The sequence below is a fragment of the Crocodylus siamensis genome, chromosome 1 (genome assembly GCF_052110815.1).
Source record: "Crocodylus siamensis isolate JL-2025a chromosome 1, ASM5211081v1, whole genome shotgun sequence".
NCBI classification, from domain to species: Eukaryota; Metazoa; Chordata; order Crocodylia; family Crocodylidae; genus Crocodylus; species Crocodylus siamensis.
Genome location: NC_143395.1, coordinates 89022435 through 89035011, shown reverse-complemented (window position 1 = coordinate 89035011; position 12577 = coordinate 89022435). Strand labels below are relative to the sequence as shown.

Genomic DNA, 12577 nt, shown 5'->3' with positions numbered 1-12577 from the left:
TTGAATGTGATGATTTGGATAGATATGATCCTGCCTCAGGCAGGGGGTTGGACTAGATGACCTCTGCAGGGCCATTCCAGCCCTACTTCTCTATGATAGTACAGAAGCTGGCTATTAGGGCTGCCTGCCATGGATCAACTGGTAAGACCCATAGAAGTCAGTGTGGATATTTAGCTTTGGGGTGGTCTGGAGAGGCTGCCATAACATTGGGAACTTCTCCAACCATAGAGTAGTCCAGGAAGGGGAGCATACAAAGCATGCCTAAAGTCACACAATTCTCCCTAGCTGCAAGATCTGTATTGGCACAGGCCCTCAGCCTACATTTTTTATACCAAGAAGTTAAAAATTAGCTCCTGAAAGCTAATAGTCTTGCACTTTTGACAACCTCCAGCCCTGGAACAAACCATCCATAAGTCTGGGCCTCTGGAATCACTATCATTAGGTGGAAGAGATGAGCTGATCCTGCTTTAAGTAGTAAATCTTAATTTCCCTCATGAGTGGATAAATGAGCCCATGGAGATAGGCCAGAAAAAGAGTCCAACAACTACAGCAGGGCCTGAAAAATGGTTTTCTGTCTCTCTGTACATTGTCTATAGAGGAAGAAGTGTTGGCAGACCTTCCTCAGGCACCAAAGCTTGTATTTCTTGTATCTCTGGCTGAAAAGTGAAAAATTAATGGAATTGGCAAAAGCAGTGTTTCTCTTCAGATTCACTATGCAAACAGTAGTCTATAAATCACACTTCCTTAAATGACAAAGCCAAGGTTAACATGTGACATGAAAAGATAAATGTGTGCTCTGGATACATGGGCTAGACCCTAAAAGAAGATGTAACCCTACTTACATACTGTGAATGTGACCCTAGGGTACATAGTGTGACCCTAGAAGAAGATGACTGGACACAGAAGAGGTTCTTGTATCAGTAGTAAATATGGTCATATGTGAATCTGAGGAATGGAGGTTTTCAAAACCCAGCTGGACAAAGCTTAGACTGGGATAATCTAGTTAGGACTGGCCCTGCTTTGAGGAGGGGGTTGGACTAGATGACCTTCGGAGGTCCCTCCCAACCCTAATTTTCTATGATTCTATGACAATTATATTGCCAAATTAGTATGGTACATATCGATATGCTACTAAACAGACCTCTTGAGTCTAGGAAACCTCATGGAAGCAATGCAGTTTTCAGGACAAGAAGAAAATGGAGAATAGGTGCAAGGACCATCCTGAATCTAGGAAAGAGTACCTTGCTCGTAAGTTAAAGAGGTAGTAGATCTCCTGGAGAATCAAACTGTTCACAAGAATTCCAGCAATTGGAAATATGAAGAATCTTTTTTAGCCAGGAACACTGCACGGTTGCTCCCCTTCCCAGCATATTTTGTTTTCCAGCAGAACTTGTTTTCTTATGCACTTACATTTGCAATACAAGCATCTTTTTTTTTCTCTTTAGTCTTGAATAATTGATGCATGACTTCCCAAATTCTTTGCTGTGGCTATTGCTCTGTTGGTTCTGTTAATTGTTCTGGCTTTCTGTTCATTTGATTAGCTAAGCTAATATGTACTGACTGTAACTCAGAAAAGTCTAGTCCAGAAATGGATACAGTACTAATTGAATGATTTAGTGCCAAAACAAGCCATCTGAAAACTCACATATTGTCACTGCCATGTTAAAAAATATATATATATTTTAGACAGTAAAATATGTCTAAGTGTTTGGAAAAATCAGTCTTTATTAGTTAGGGCACACAAAGCTATTTCCACAGTTATGAATATTCATTGTAGTTGGCTGAGAGCCATGGCAGCAACCACTTGTAAAGCAGCGCAAGGAAAGAGTTGAGAGAGACTTCAGGATTGGAAGTGCATGAAGAAAAGAAATTCAAATTCACTAGGGACTATGATATTGAGGAATTTGGATTTGTTCTGGTTAGGAACAAAGACTCCAGTTTTCAAAGATCTCTGGGAAAGGAAATGGAACCCAGCTTTTGGGGCAGTCTACACAATATGCTACCCTGGAGCCACAGACCTCTCAGATGGCTGCTCCAAGTTGCAGACCATGGGGCTATTGCTGATTCTGTGGGAAGGCTGCCTCAGCTTCACCAGAAGCTTAGTGAGATCAGACTGTGTCCATGAAAGGCTCCATTTTGCAGGATCAGCAAATTCTGGCACAACAAAGTTTTATCAGAAGTTATCTGATCAGTCCTATCCAGAATAGATTTCCCCAGGCTATTGTGGAGAATAACAGGTTCAAGGCAAGTGTACAAAGGAGTCCACAGGGGCAGATCCAGGGAGAGTAAAGTGGTACAATTGCACCCCCTTTTGATTCCTGCTCCACCCAAATTTTAAAACCAACTGCCTGGGAGGGGAAGCCCCATTTCTCTTTGAAGAATGGTGATACCCTAATGCCTGTTAATGTCTCTCCACTCCACAGATGACCCTCTCTCCTTCTTAATGGTTTTGATGTTCCACTATTTAAACTATCCTTTGTTCTACAATTTTGCTGTCTCTTAGTCCTGCCTGGTAATGTCTGTCTTCTATTTTACAGCCCTGCAGACTGTTTTTAACTCTAGCTAAAAACCTTAACTCAGGTATGATAATCTTAATTCAGGTGTGAAAATGACTGACACTGAAGTATTTGACGCACTGTCAAGATGCTCAAGAAGATTAGATTTTGTTTTATGAATCTGAAAAAGATGACAATTTAACTATGACTATGAAACTAATGATACAATATCCTTTGACTATTTTTACCTAATGTGTTGTGTGTTTTCTTTAATTATATATATTCTAGCAAATGAGTGCATATTTCAGTAGGGGTATTTGTTTTTGCTTTGATCTTAAACTTAGTAACTTACAGTACTTGCTCTCTATCATATTAGTAAAACTTCCAATTTTGCCTTAACTGGAGAAAGTTATGTGTTGTGTTATGTGTGATGATCTACCACACCATCTGCACCCCCATTTTCAAAATCCTAGATCTGCTTATGGGACTGCAAGATCATATTGGTATGCAAGCCTGCTGTGGTATAACTTAGACTCACCAGGGGCCAGGATGGTAAGTTAATGTCAGTAACATAACTAGGGTAGGACAACCATGGCAGCTGACCCAGGTGCTGTTATGAAGGATGGAGGATGCAGACCCCCCCCCCCGTGACCTCAGTTGCACAACTGCACTAACAGCATAGCAGCAGCCCAAAGTCACCATTGCCCCTCATGTATCACAGCTGTCCCATGTGCCTGGCTGCGTTGTTACACCTCCGATTGCCTGGCTGATATTCAGAAGCAGAAGGTACTGAGGAGGGGACATCCTGTGCTTGAGAAGCACAGGATGCCCCCTCCCCAGTCCACTGCATCTCTTAAGCAACCAAAATGCCAGGTTGAGAAGCTGAGATAAAGTAGTTTTTTTTAATTTTTTAAGCTGAGAAAAGAACCTGTACAGGAATCAGCATTATATGAATCTCACGGGCTAAAGTATAGACATATTGCTCATGGGAATGCACATTCTCCTCACGTGAATGTGCGCTAAATAGTCCCTAACCTGTTCTTTTGCCACTGTTGGCTGCTCACCTCCACCCCAGTCTGTGCTGCCAGGTATAGTAGTCTGGGAACTGACCTTCCCTGTGAAGACTCAGGTGAAAAAGGCATTGAGCACTTCAGCCTTTGCTGCATCCTCTATCACTAGGTTGCCTCCCCCATTCAGTAAGGGACCCACACTTTCCCTAATCTTCCTTTTGTTACTGACATACTTGTAGAAACCCTTCTTGTTACCCTTCATATCCCTTGCTAGCTGCAAGTCCAATTACACTTTGGCCTTCCTGACTTCATCCCTGCATGTCCAAGCAATTCTAATATAATAAAAGGCTTAGTCTATGTGTCTGTCTGTCCATAATGCTTTTGCCCAACTGTGCATATGCAGATTGGCTGCATGGGCAAGGGGCGGGGTCAGCTGAGCTAAAACGGGGGCCCTCGACCACGCTGTCTCCTCCTGCAGCCTCCAATGTGGCGGCTCCCTCCTCCCCACCTCTACACGTGGCCAAAAAAAAAAAAAAAAATTAAAAATTGGGTAGAGCACTTTAAAAGTGGTGGACCAACTGAGGAAAAGCGGGAGCCCCTCTGTTGTAGTGCAGTCAGACCTGAATGGGGGAGGGGAAGGGGGCTGGAGCAGGGTTGAACAAGAAGTGGAGGGGGGAGGGAGGGAGTAGGGTTGGACCCAAAGCGGTGTGGGGGGGAGGGCGTGGGGCTGGATGCATGGCTCCGTCCCTGCTGGCCCCCATGCCCCCATCATTCTTGACAGGCAATTTGCTAGTTCTCTTATATTCTTCCCTAGTTGTTTGTCCAAGCTTCCATTCCTTATAAGATTCCTTTTTGTGATTTAGTTTACTGAAGAGTTCCCTGCTAAGCCAGGCTGGAATTCTGCTACTTGCTAGTCTTCCTGCGCATTGGGATGATTTGTTCCTGCACTCTCAGTAAGGCGTCTTTAAAGTACGGCCAGCTCTCCTGCATTCCTCTCCCTGTCAGTCTGACTTCCCAGGGGATCCTGCCCATGAGATCCCCACCAGCTCTTCCCTGTTTGTGAGCAGCAGGTCAAGAAGTGTGTGGCCCCTAGTTGGCTGCTCCAGTGCTTGCATCAGGAAGTTCTCCCCAACGCTCCTGATCCTGGGGGGACACCTGCAGCCAATTGCCAGCCGGGGGATGTCCCTCAGCTGCTGATTGCCAACCAGCGGGTCCAGTGGCAAAATGGAAGTGCTGCCAGCATTTCTTTCCAAAAACTTCCTGAATGGCCTGCACACTGCTGTATTGCCCTCCCAGCAGATGTCAGGATGATTGAAGTCCTCCATGAGAACCAAGGCCCGTGATCACAAACCTTCCACTAGCTGTTTGGAGAATGCCTCATCTACAACATCCTCCTGGTCAGATGGTCTATAGCAGACTTCACAGGAGATGCATAGGGGAGACACGGGGTGGGGGGGCACATGCCCCCTCTGAGATTGGCCCTTGCCGGCTGGGGTGTGGGGCGCAACAGCTGCTTACCCCCAAAAAATGTGGGGGCACCGAGAGAAATGCTGGCAGCACTTCCATTTTGCCACTGGACCCCCTGGTTGGCAATCAGCAGCTGAGGGACATCCCCCGGCTGGCAACTGGCTGCAGGTGCCCCCCCAGGATCAGGAGGCACCAGTTACCCGTGGCAGACCTCCACCCCAACATCACCCTTGTTGCTATCTCTGACCCTAACCCAGAGACTTTCAACAGGTCTATCTCCATTTTCATACTGGAACTCTGAGCAATCATATGGCTCTTTTACGTAATGTGCAACTCCTCTTCTTCTCCCCTGCCTGTCATTCCTGAAGAGTTTGTACCTATCCATGACAGTGCTCCAGTCAGGCAAGCTATCCCACCAAGTCTCTATTATTCCAATCACTTCATAATTCTGCTACTGTGTGAGGACTTTCAATTCTTCCTGCTTGCTTCCCAGGCTCCATGAATTCATGTACAGGTACCTAAGGTAACTAGTCGATTGCCCTGATTTCTCAGGAAGAATAAGAATACCACCTCTACTGCCCACTCTTACTTGCTGTTCTTCCAGGTCACCCAGTTCTCCACTTACCTCAGGGCTTTGGTCTCCAACCCCCAGTGAACCTAGTTTAAAGCCCTCCTCATGCTCATCTAGTTTCTCTCCTCTTGAAGGATCTTCATGTACTTCACAAGTTCATACATCAAGATCACATATAACCAAACATGACACAAATAATCTGATCCATAACTGACAAGTAGCCAGCTCTGGCTGAAACACTGGGGGCATAAGTATAGTAAGAAAACCAGGACGGCTGCCCTGGGCAGTGACCCCAGGGTGAGGTACAAACAAAATGGCTGCTAACACAGCTGCATGGTTTTGCCAGTGGCTGCAGCAGCAATTGAAAGTAACTGCTACCCTCCTGTGTGGCAGCCATCTCTGGGTGCCTGGCCATGTAGTTACACCTCTGTGAAGCTCCATGGCTGTGCAACAGCAGGCAGAAATAGTCTGCAACAAGCTGGGACACAATGGATATGTCTAGATGAGACACTTACTGTGCAGTAGCTGGTTACTACTGCACAGTAGCTCATTACTAGTGCGTAGTAGCGTGGCTGGGCATTAGCTATGATGTGATGCTACTGCGCAGTAGGCCTGTGCAAAGAGACTAGTATTCGCTTCGGATTCGGCTGATTCGGGGAACAGTGTTTCAATTCAGTGATTTGAATAACTGTCCCAAGTCACCGGCTCCTACCGGGCAGGAGGGAGATCCCTGCTGCCCCCCACTGCTCCACACTGCATGGGGGGCTCTATCACAAGCTCTCAGAGGCCTCAATGCCTGCTGCAACATCCAGTGAGTGCAGGGCTTTATTTCTTTTCTTATTTTTCTTTCTTTTTTTAAGTGCCAGGATGCCTGGGCCAGGCAGGGTAGCCATTGACCAGGCTGGGAGAGTTGGTGGGGGTTGGGGGGAGCTCAAGGGGGCTGGGGGAGCAGGCAGGGGATGCAGCCTGGCAGAGGTCCCCCCATGGTCCCCTCCCTCCTCCTCAAGCCCCCCCTTCACCCCTCTACTTACCAGCTCTGAGCCCAGGTCCAGCTCCCTGCGCCGGCAAGTGGGGACTGCCGGAATATTCGAATCTTTTAATTAATTCAGAGGCTTCCAATCGATTTGGACCTTTTAACTGGTCTCCCAATTCAATTCAGATTCAAAGGTTTGGCTGCTGAATCGGGCTGAATCTCCTCCGAATTGAATCAGCAACCAAAGCTTCGAACAGCCCTAATGCACAGTAGTAACGAGTTCCTGAACAGTAGTAATGAGGTTGCAACCAGGCAACCATGCCAGGACACTACTGCTTAATAATACTGGTTACTGCGCAGTCATTTAGTGCTTGGCTATGCAAGTATTAAATGACTGCGCAGTAACAACTGTGCAGTGAGCATCTCGTGCAGATGCACCCAATGAGAAAAACTTATCACACTCAGTTCTTTAACTACAGAATGAAAACACTGTCTACCAAGTAAAAATTATGACTGTATATCTCCATGAGGTAGCATTTTACTTTATCTCAGTGTGACATTAGGGAGTCACTTACTTTCTCAGCAGCATCTGTGCAGCTGTTTCCAGAAGACAGGACAATAGAGAAGGGACAGGAGGTGCTGCTACAAGATAAACTATCACCATGCCAGAAGTTCATGGGTTGCAAAGCCAAATTATGATCCTCTCAACCATTCTGGACTTGAGGCACCCCTCAGAAAGTGCCAGCTCTTAGTTTTCACTTGTTTTTTTGAGTACAGAAAAGCAATAAAACCATTTTTCTGCTGCAAAAAACTCAGAAATACTATACAACAGGTCAGAACAGCCTTAACATTATGGAGTCTTCTTTGAAATCTCTAGTTTTATTTTTGAAGTACGTTTTCTCATCTAACAGCACTGACAGTGCATTTTATCCAGTCATTCTTGCATATCTTCACTTCTACACCCCTCCGTCTCTTTTCTATAGCATTTTTCAGCTGTTCATGGTCTCCTAACTCAATAACATCTGCATTAAATAAATCACTGAAATAAAACCAACTTTTCCTTCATATTAGTAAAGAACTACTGTACTTATATTTTATGATAGAGTAAAACAAAACTAATAACCAAAAGACCACCAACACCATTAGCAAATACAGTAAAATGACATTAGTTGGCACAAACATGTCTAGACAATTAGGGGAAATAACTGCTGCTCACCTTCAGGTCTGGGGTATATGTAGATTGGGCTACGTGACAAAATGAGGCTTGCTGAACAGCAGCTATCAGAGCATTTTTTTGAGTGACTTGACAAGCAAGGACGATCTGCATGTTTTGCACTCCAGATGGGGATAAAAGCTAAAAGAGGGTAAAAAAAATGAAAGTATTCATAGCATACAGGCAGGTTACTTTACCAAGAGAGATCACGCCAATTTTTTCCTCATCTTATCTAAATCTCAAAAGTGACATTAATTGTTCTTTAGGGCTGCACAGTACTATTAATCTAAACACGCTTAAATGTTGATGTCATGTCTCCCAGCTGCATTTACAGATTTATGCTCTTCCAGGAATCTACAAATCTAAGTTCTGAACAACATGGTATGACCCAAGGGATGCTATCAAGCAACAGCTAGGAAGTTGCTTGTTTTCTCTTTTGTTTTTGGAATGGCTTAATAGTTTGCCACCTTGTTGCTGAGCATGGGTTCTGCTGATGAGGCTCTGAGGAGAGATTTGAAGGCTAAGAAGTTTCTGGGCATAACACTACCAAATTAAAGGTTACCAATGGAGCACATAAAGGAAAGAGATTTATTTTCGCTAAGAAAAACCTTGCTTTGTGCTCCAGAAAAAAAATAAAAGGCCAAATCCTCACTTATTTAGTCCCTTTCCAGGCAAAACTCCATTAATAATTTTCTCCCAAAAAGATTTTAGGGATTTGGCCCACAATTTCACGCAGAGGAGTTGACTGAGATTTATCTGGTTAGTGTTGAAAAATAAATAAAAGCTTGCTGTTACACATAGAAACATGCACAAAATGATCAATTTTATAAGAGGAACATAAAGCACCTAACACAATGAAACCCAGGCTAGATAAGGCCTTTATGTGCTACTGCAATATAAATGTTAAACAACAACATGCTCTACATTATTTTTTTCCTGCTTGAAATTTAAAAAAAATCTGCTCACCTGAATAACACTATCTCTTGTTTGGAAGCTAAACCTTCCAATTTGATTGTCAATCTCCTGGATACTTAACATTAAACTAGATGGAATATATCTGAAAGAAAAGCAAAAATCATCCATGAAAGCAGAGAACACGTCAAAGAAGCCAGACTGAAGGATAAGAAGATAAAACCAGAATTGCTGTGTTTTCTGTCTCTTTCCCCCTTTATATTTGGATTTTGCACAGGAATGAATTAACCTTTCTTCTTGAATCAGGAGTTTTTAAGACATTAAAGATTTAAGGAATATTCAAGAAAGAAAGAAAATATTCTGTAACATATGCAGCTGAACTTGTGGAGAATCAATAGTTCTTCATAGGCAAGCAAAGGGTTGGCTTAAACAAGAGATAAAAAAAACTACTTGTCCAATTTGATCAAGTATTATTTAAAATATTGGTTCCTGACCTTTTGGGGAATGTGGGCTGTCTACCAGACTGTGACATCAGCCATCCCAGACAGTGCCTGGCACTATCCACAAAATTCAATTAACCTGAAATGAAGATTCAGCTGGTTGCTTTTGTAAGATTTGTTTGGGGCTGGTCAGTCTTCCACATGGCTTGGAAGGGGATGTGAATAGTGGCTTATTGTTCAGAAAAGAAGGGGACTCTTAAGTTTGTACCCAGATACCAATGATTGGGAAGGAGGGATAAAAAGCACCCTTGCAGACTCTAGTAAGAAAATTGGACTTTCCTATATTATTTCTATCTCCCCCCATGGTCCCCTCCCCCACCACCCTCAATCTGTTTTTAAAAATATTTTATTTACCAACTTTTTAAAGGTGAAGCCAAATCAATTATAAAATTTTCAGGGCCAGACTGTTCCTAGTACCTGCCCACTTGTCAAAGGGAAAGAAAGGCAGTGCATAAGCAGCATCCTCCCATGCAGCAGCTAGGTTTGACTGAAGCTAGGAAGTGAAGCTGTTACTCAGTGCATAGCAGGAAGGTGAGTTTTCTGCCATTTGTAGTCCTGCATATGCAAATTTTGGATCAAGGAGTAACTGTTTTTCAAGGTCCCAGTTCTCTGTTTGTCTGTCCCTCTTTGCTACAGTTGTCCTGGATTTGAGAGATCCCTCAGTTTAGTTCTGATGTCACGCATGTTGCGCACAGATTTGGTATTCTCCCACTTTTGTTCTTGAACATCTTCACATTAGGATTTACTTATGAAACTATGGTTATATTTTAAAAGATTATTTAAAGCTCAAACATTGTACAATTTTCTTTCTTAAGTTCCTACATGACTGATTTGCATCTGTCCCTGTATTTGGACCTTAGCAGGCTGAGAGGTACGTTGGGTCATGATCTAGCTCGAAACACTTTGTCCCCTGAAATGTTGTGGTTTACCTGTCCACAGTACTGTCATCTTCCAGGAGAGCTGTAATGAACACTGGTGGGGGCTGGTCTGCTTTCTCCTTGTGAGATGCAAATTCAAAATGCACTGGCCTCAAGTGCAAATGGAACTCATCGAACCCCATTTCCCTTGCAAATACCTTGTAGAACCTAAACAGATCGCAGAAGACTGACAGACTGGCATGAGTTTAAAAATGTTGTCTAACGTTGCAAGCAGCGCACGCCTAGGAACATACACCTAGTACATACAATTTTAGTAAAATACTTCCATTAAAATATAACATTTCTTAGCACCTTCCGCTGTCATTATACATATACACATGCATATACACACACACATTTTGGACCTTGACAACCACTATCTACAAAGTAGAGGCAAAGGGAAATTTCAGCACCAAAAACAAAAGGCAAAGGAGGTTTCTTACACAAACTAATCTTGTACAGTGTAATGTTGTGCTAGTGCAGTCAAGGACAGTGATATATATTGACCTGTGTGGGAGTGTGCTACAAAGGGAAACATAGGAAGGAGAAAGAATGTGCCAGGAGAAAGAAAAGGTGGATAAAAAGAGATTTTAAAAAGAGTAATATGTAAAGGAAGAAAAAAAACACACAGAAGAGAAGCAAATTCAGACTCTATCTGCTCTTCCTGTGCTATCTTCTCAAATGATATTCTTGTAACTGGATTGTCTCAACACATGCACTACAGGTTACTAAAGAACAAACACCACAAGGCAATGAGCTGTGTGGAACAGCATATACAGCATATGTATTTTTATGGGTTAATGGTTGATGAGTCATCACTAGGGGACTGAGAAGCAAATGAGCAAGGGGTAGTAAACATGGGAGGTCCCCAGAAGTCTGATTAAAGTACCAGTGCACAGTAAAAGAACCAAAAAATCTAGTTGCAATCAGTCCATTTTGTACTGCAAAGCAAGGAGATGGATTGTTCGCCTTTTTGAAGTTTCAACCCAAACCCCAGCCTTCCACAGCAGATATATTAATGGACTGTGAGCTTTGTTACATCAAAACAAAATTCTAAATTAGCTCCTTAAAAAGTCATGTTCAATAAACTATATCCGCTTACAGTTGTTTTCAATTTACTCAAACAACATCACTTATCTGAAGATGATGTTCTATTTAATGGGCCTATACATGCAACCTAACTCCTTATCTTCCTTCAAAACTTTTCATAAGATCTCCTTCAGTTGCACAATAATACCAATTCTCTGCTGGCATTTTAGGGATTGCAACATTTCCCATCTCACAGATGTTTAGGGTTTGTTTGTAGTAAACTGAGGAAGTTTCAGGTTAGGGTTTTTCAAACAATTTCCATTAAAACAAGCCTCAGTGGAAACTTGTCTTTGCTCTTTTCTTTTATTTTCTTTGGTGATGGTACCTGATTAACTGAAAAAGTATTTTGGTTTTCAGCTGCTGAAACCCAAGTGTTCTTGGCTTTCTGACAAAAAAGTCTATATTTTCTACAGGGGGGAAGGAAAGAAACCCAACATTTTTTAAATTCTGTCATAGGAACATAGAAAATCGGATTGGAAAGGACCCCTCCCTGGGCCATCAAGTCTAATCTCTACTATTACAGGCAACCTCATACCATGATCCCAGTCTTAAACTGATCAAGCTCCATCATCAGTATTTTGCTTCCACATATACTGAGATGCTGCTTCATACTTTCACTTTTCTGCTGGTTAGAAGCCTCCTTCTTCGTTCCCCAGTTACACTTCTACCAACAGTGTCTTTTAGCCTAAATAGTTCTCCTTCCCATCATGCATTTAAAAGGTAGTACTATTCCCTTTAAACTTTTCTTTTTTCTGGGTAAAACAAGTTAAGCTCTTTTGGTTTGTCTTATAAAAAAATAGATGCTCCATTTTCCTGGATAATCTTCATCCCAGAATATTGGTATTTCATGTGCCAGTTATTTCAATCTCCTTTATCACAGATCGTGAGTAAATCAGTCAGACGGGGATAGTACCTTATTACTTAAGTGACAAAAAACTCCTATTTTCTTTAGAAAATAAGGGAGGGAATGACTCTAGTATTTAAGAACTTAAAATAGATATTGAAGGAAAGAACAATCAGGAAGTAAAAAAAGAACAGGATAAAACCTAACGTGGTTTTATCCAAGGAAGGTTCAAAGCAGTGAGTCTAAAACTCTTATATGACAAGAAAATTGATCTCTTAAGACAAGAGCATTGCAGTGGACCTGATCTATCAAACATACAGCCCACACACTAAATCCAGTCCACACAGCAATCATACACTTAGGGACTAATAGCAAGAATTATAGTTACAAGATGGGTGTTGTACACTGGATGCAACAGAGGAAAAAGGGGACCTGGCTGTGCTGGCTGACTGTGGGATAACCAGTCCACAAAAAAACACTGTAAAGCAGTCAATACAATTCTAAAGCGTACTAGGCAGGTTATATTCAACAGAGACAAGGAAGTGCCAATACCACAGAACAAAGCATTGCAAGACCCCATTTAGAA

At 42.6% G+C, this 12577-nt stretch overlaps 1 protein-coding gene across 1 annotated transcript in view; it reads right to left on the bottom strand.

The window, feature by feature from the left end:
* LOC149873015 (uncharacterized) overlaps positions 1 to 12577 on the bottom strand; it is a 148494-nt gene that overhangs the window by 69439 nt on the left and 66478 nt on the right. The window contains exons 21-23 of the mRNA XM_090031419.1: positions 10071 to 10226; positions 8696 to 8786; positions 7733 to 7870 (exon numbers count right to left, since the gene is read on the bottom strand). Coding sequence (XP_089887545.1) covers positions 7733 to 7870; positions 8696 to 8786; positions 10071 to 10226 — 385 coding nt within the window. The remainder of the gene's footprint in view (positions 1 to 7732; positions 7871 to 8695; positions 8787 to 10070; positions 10227 to 12577) is intronic.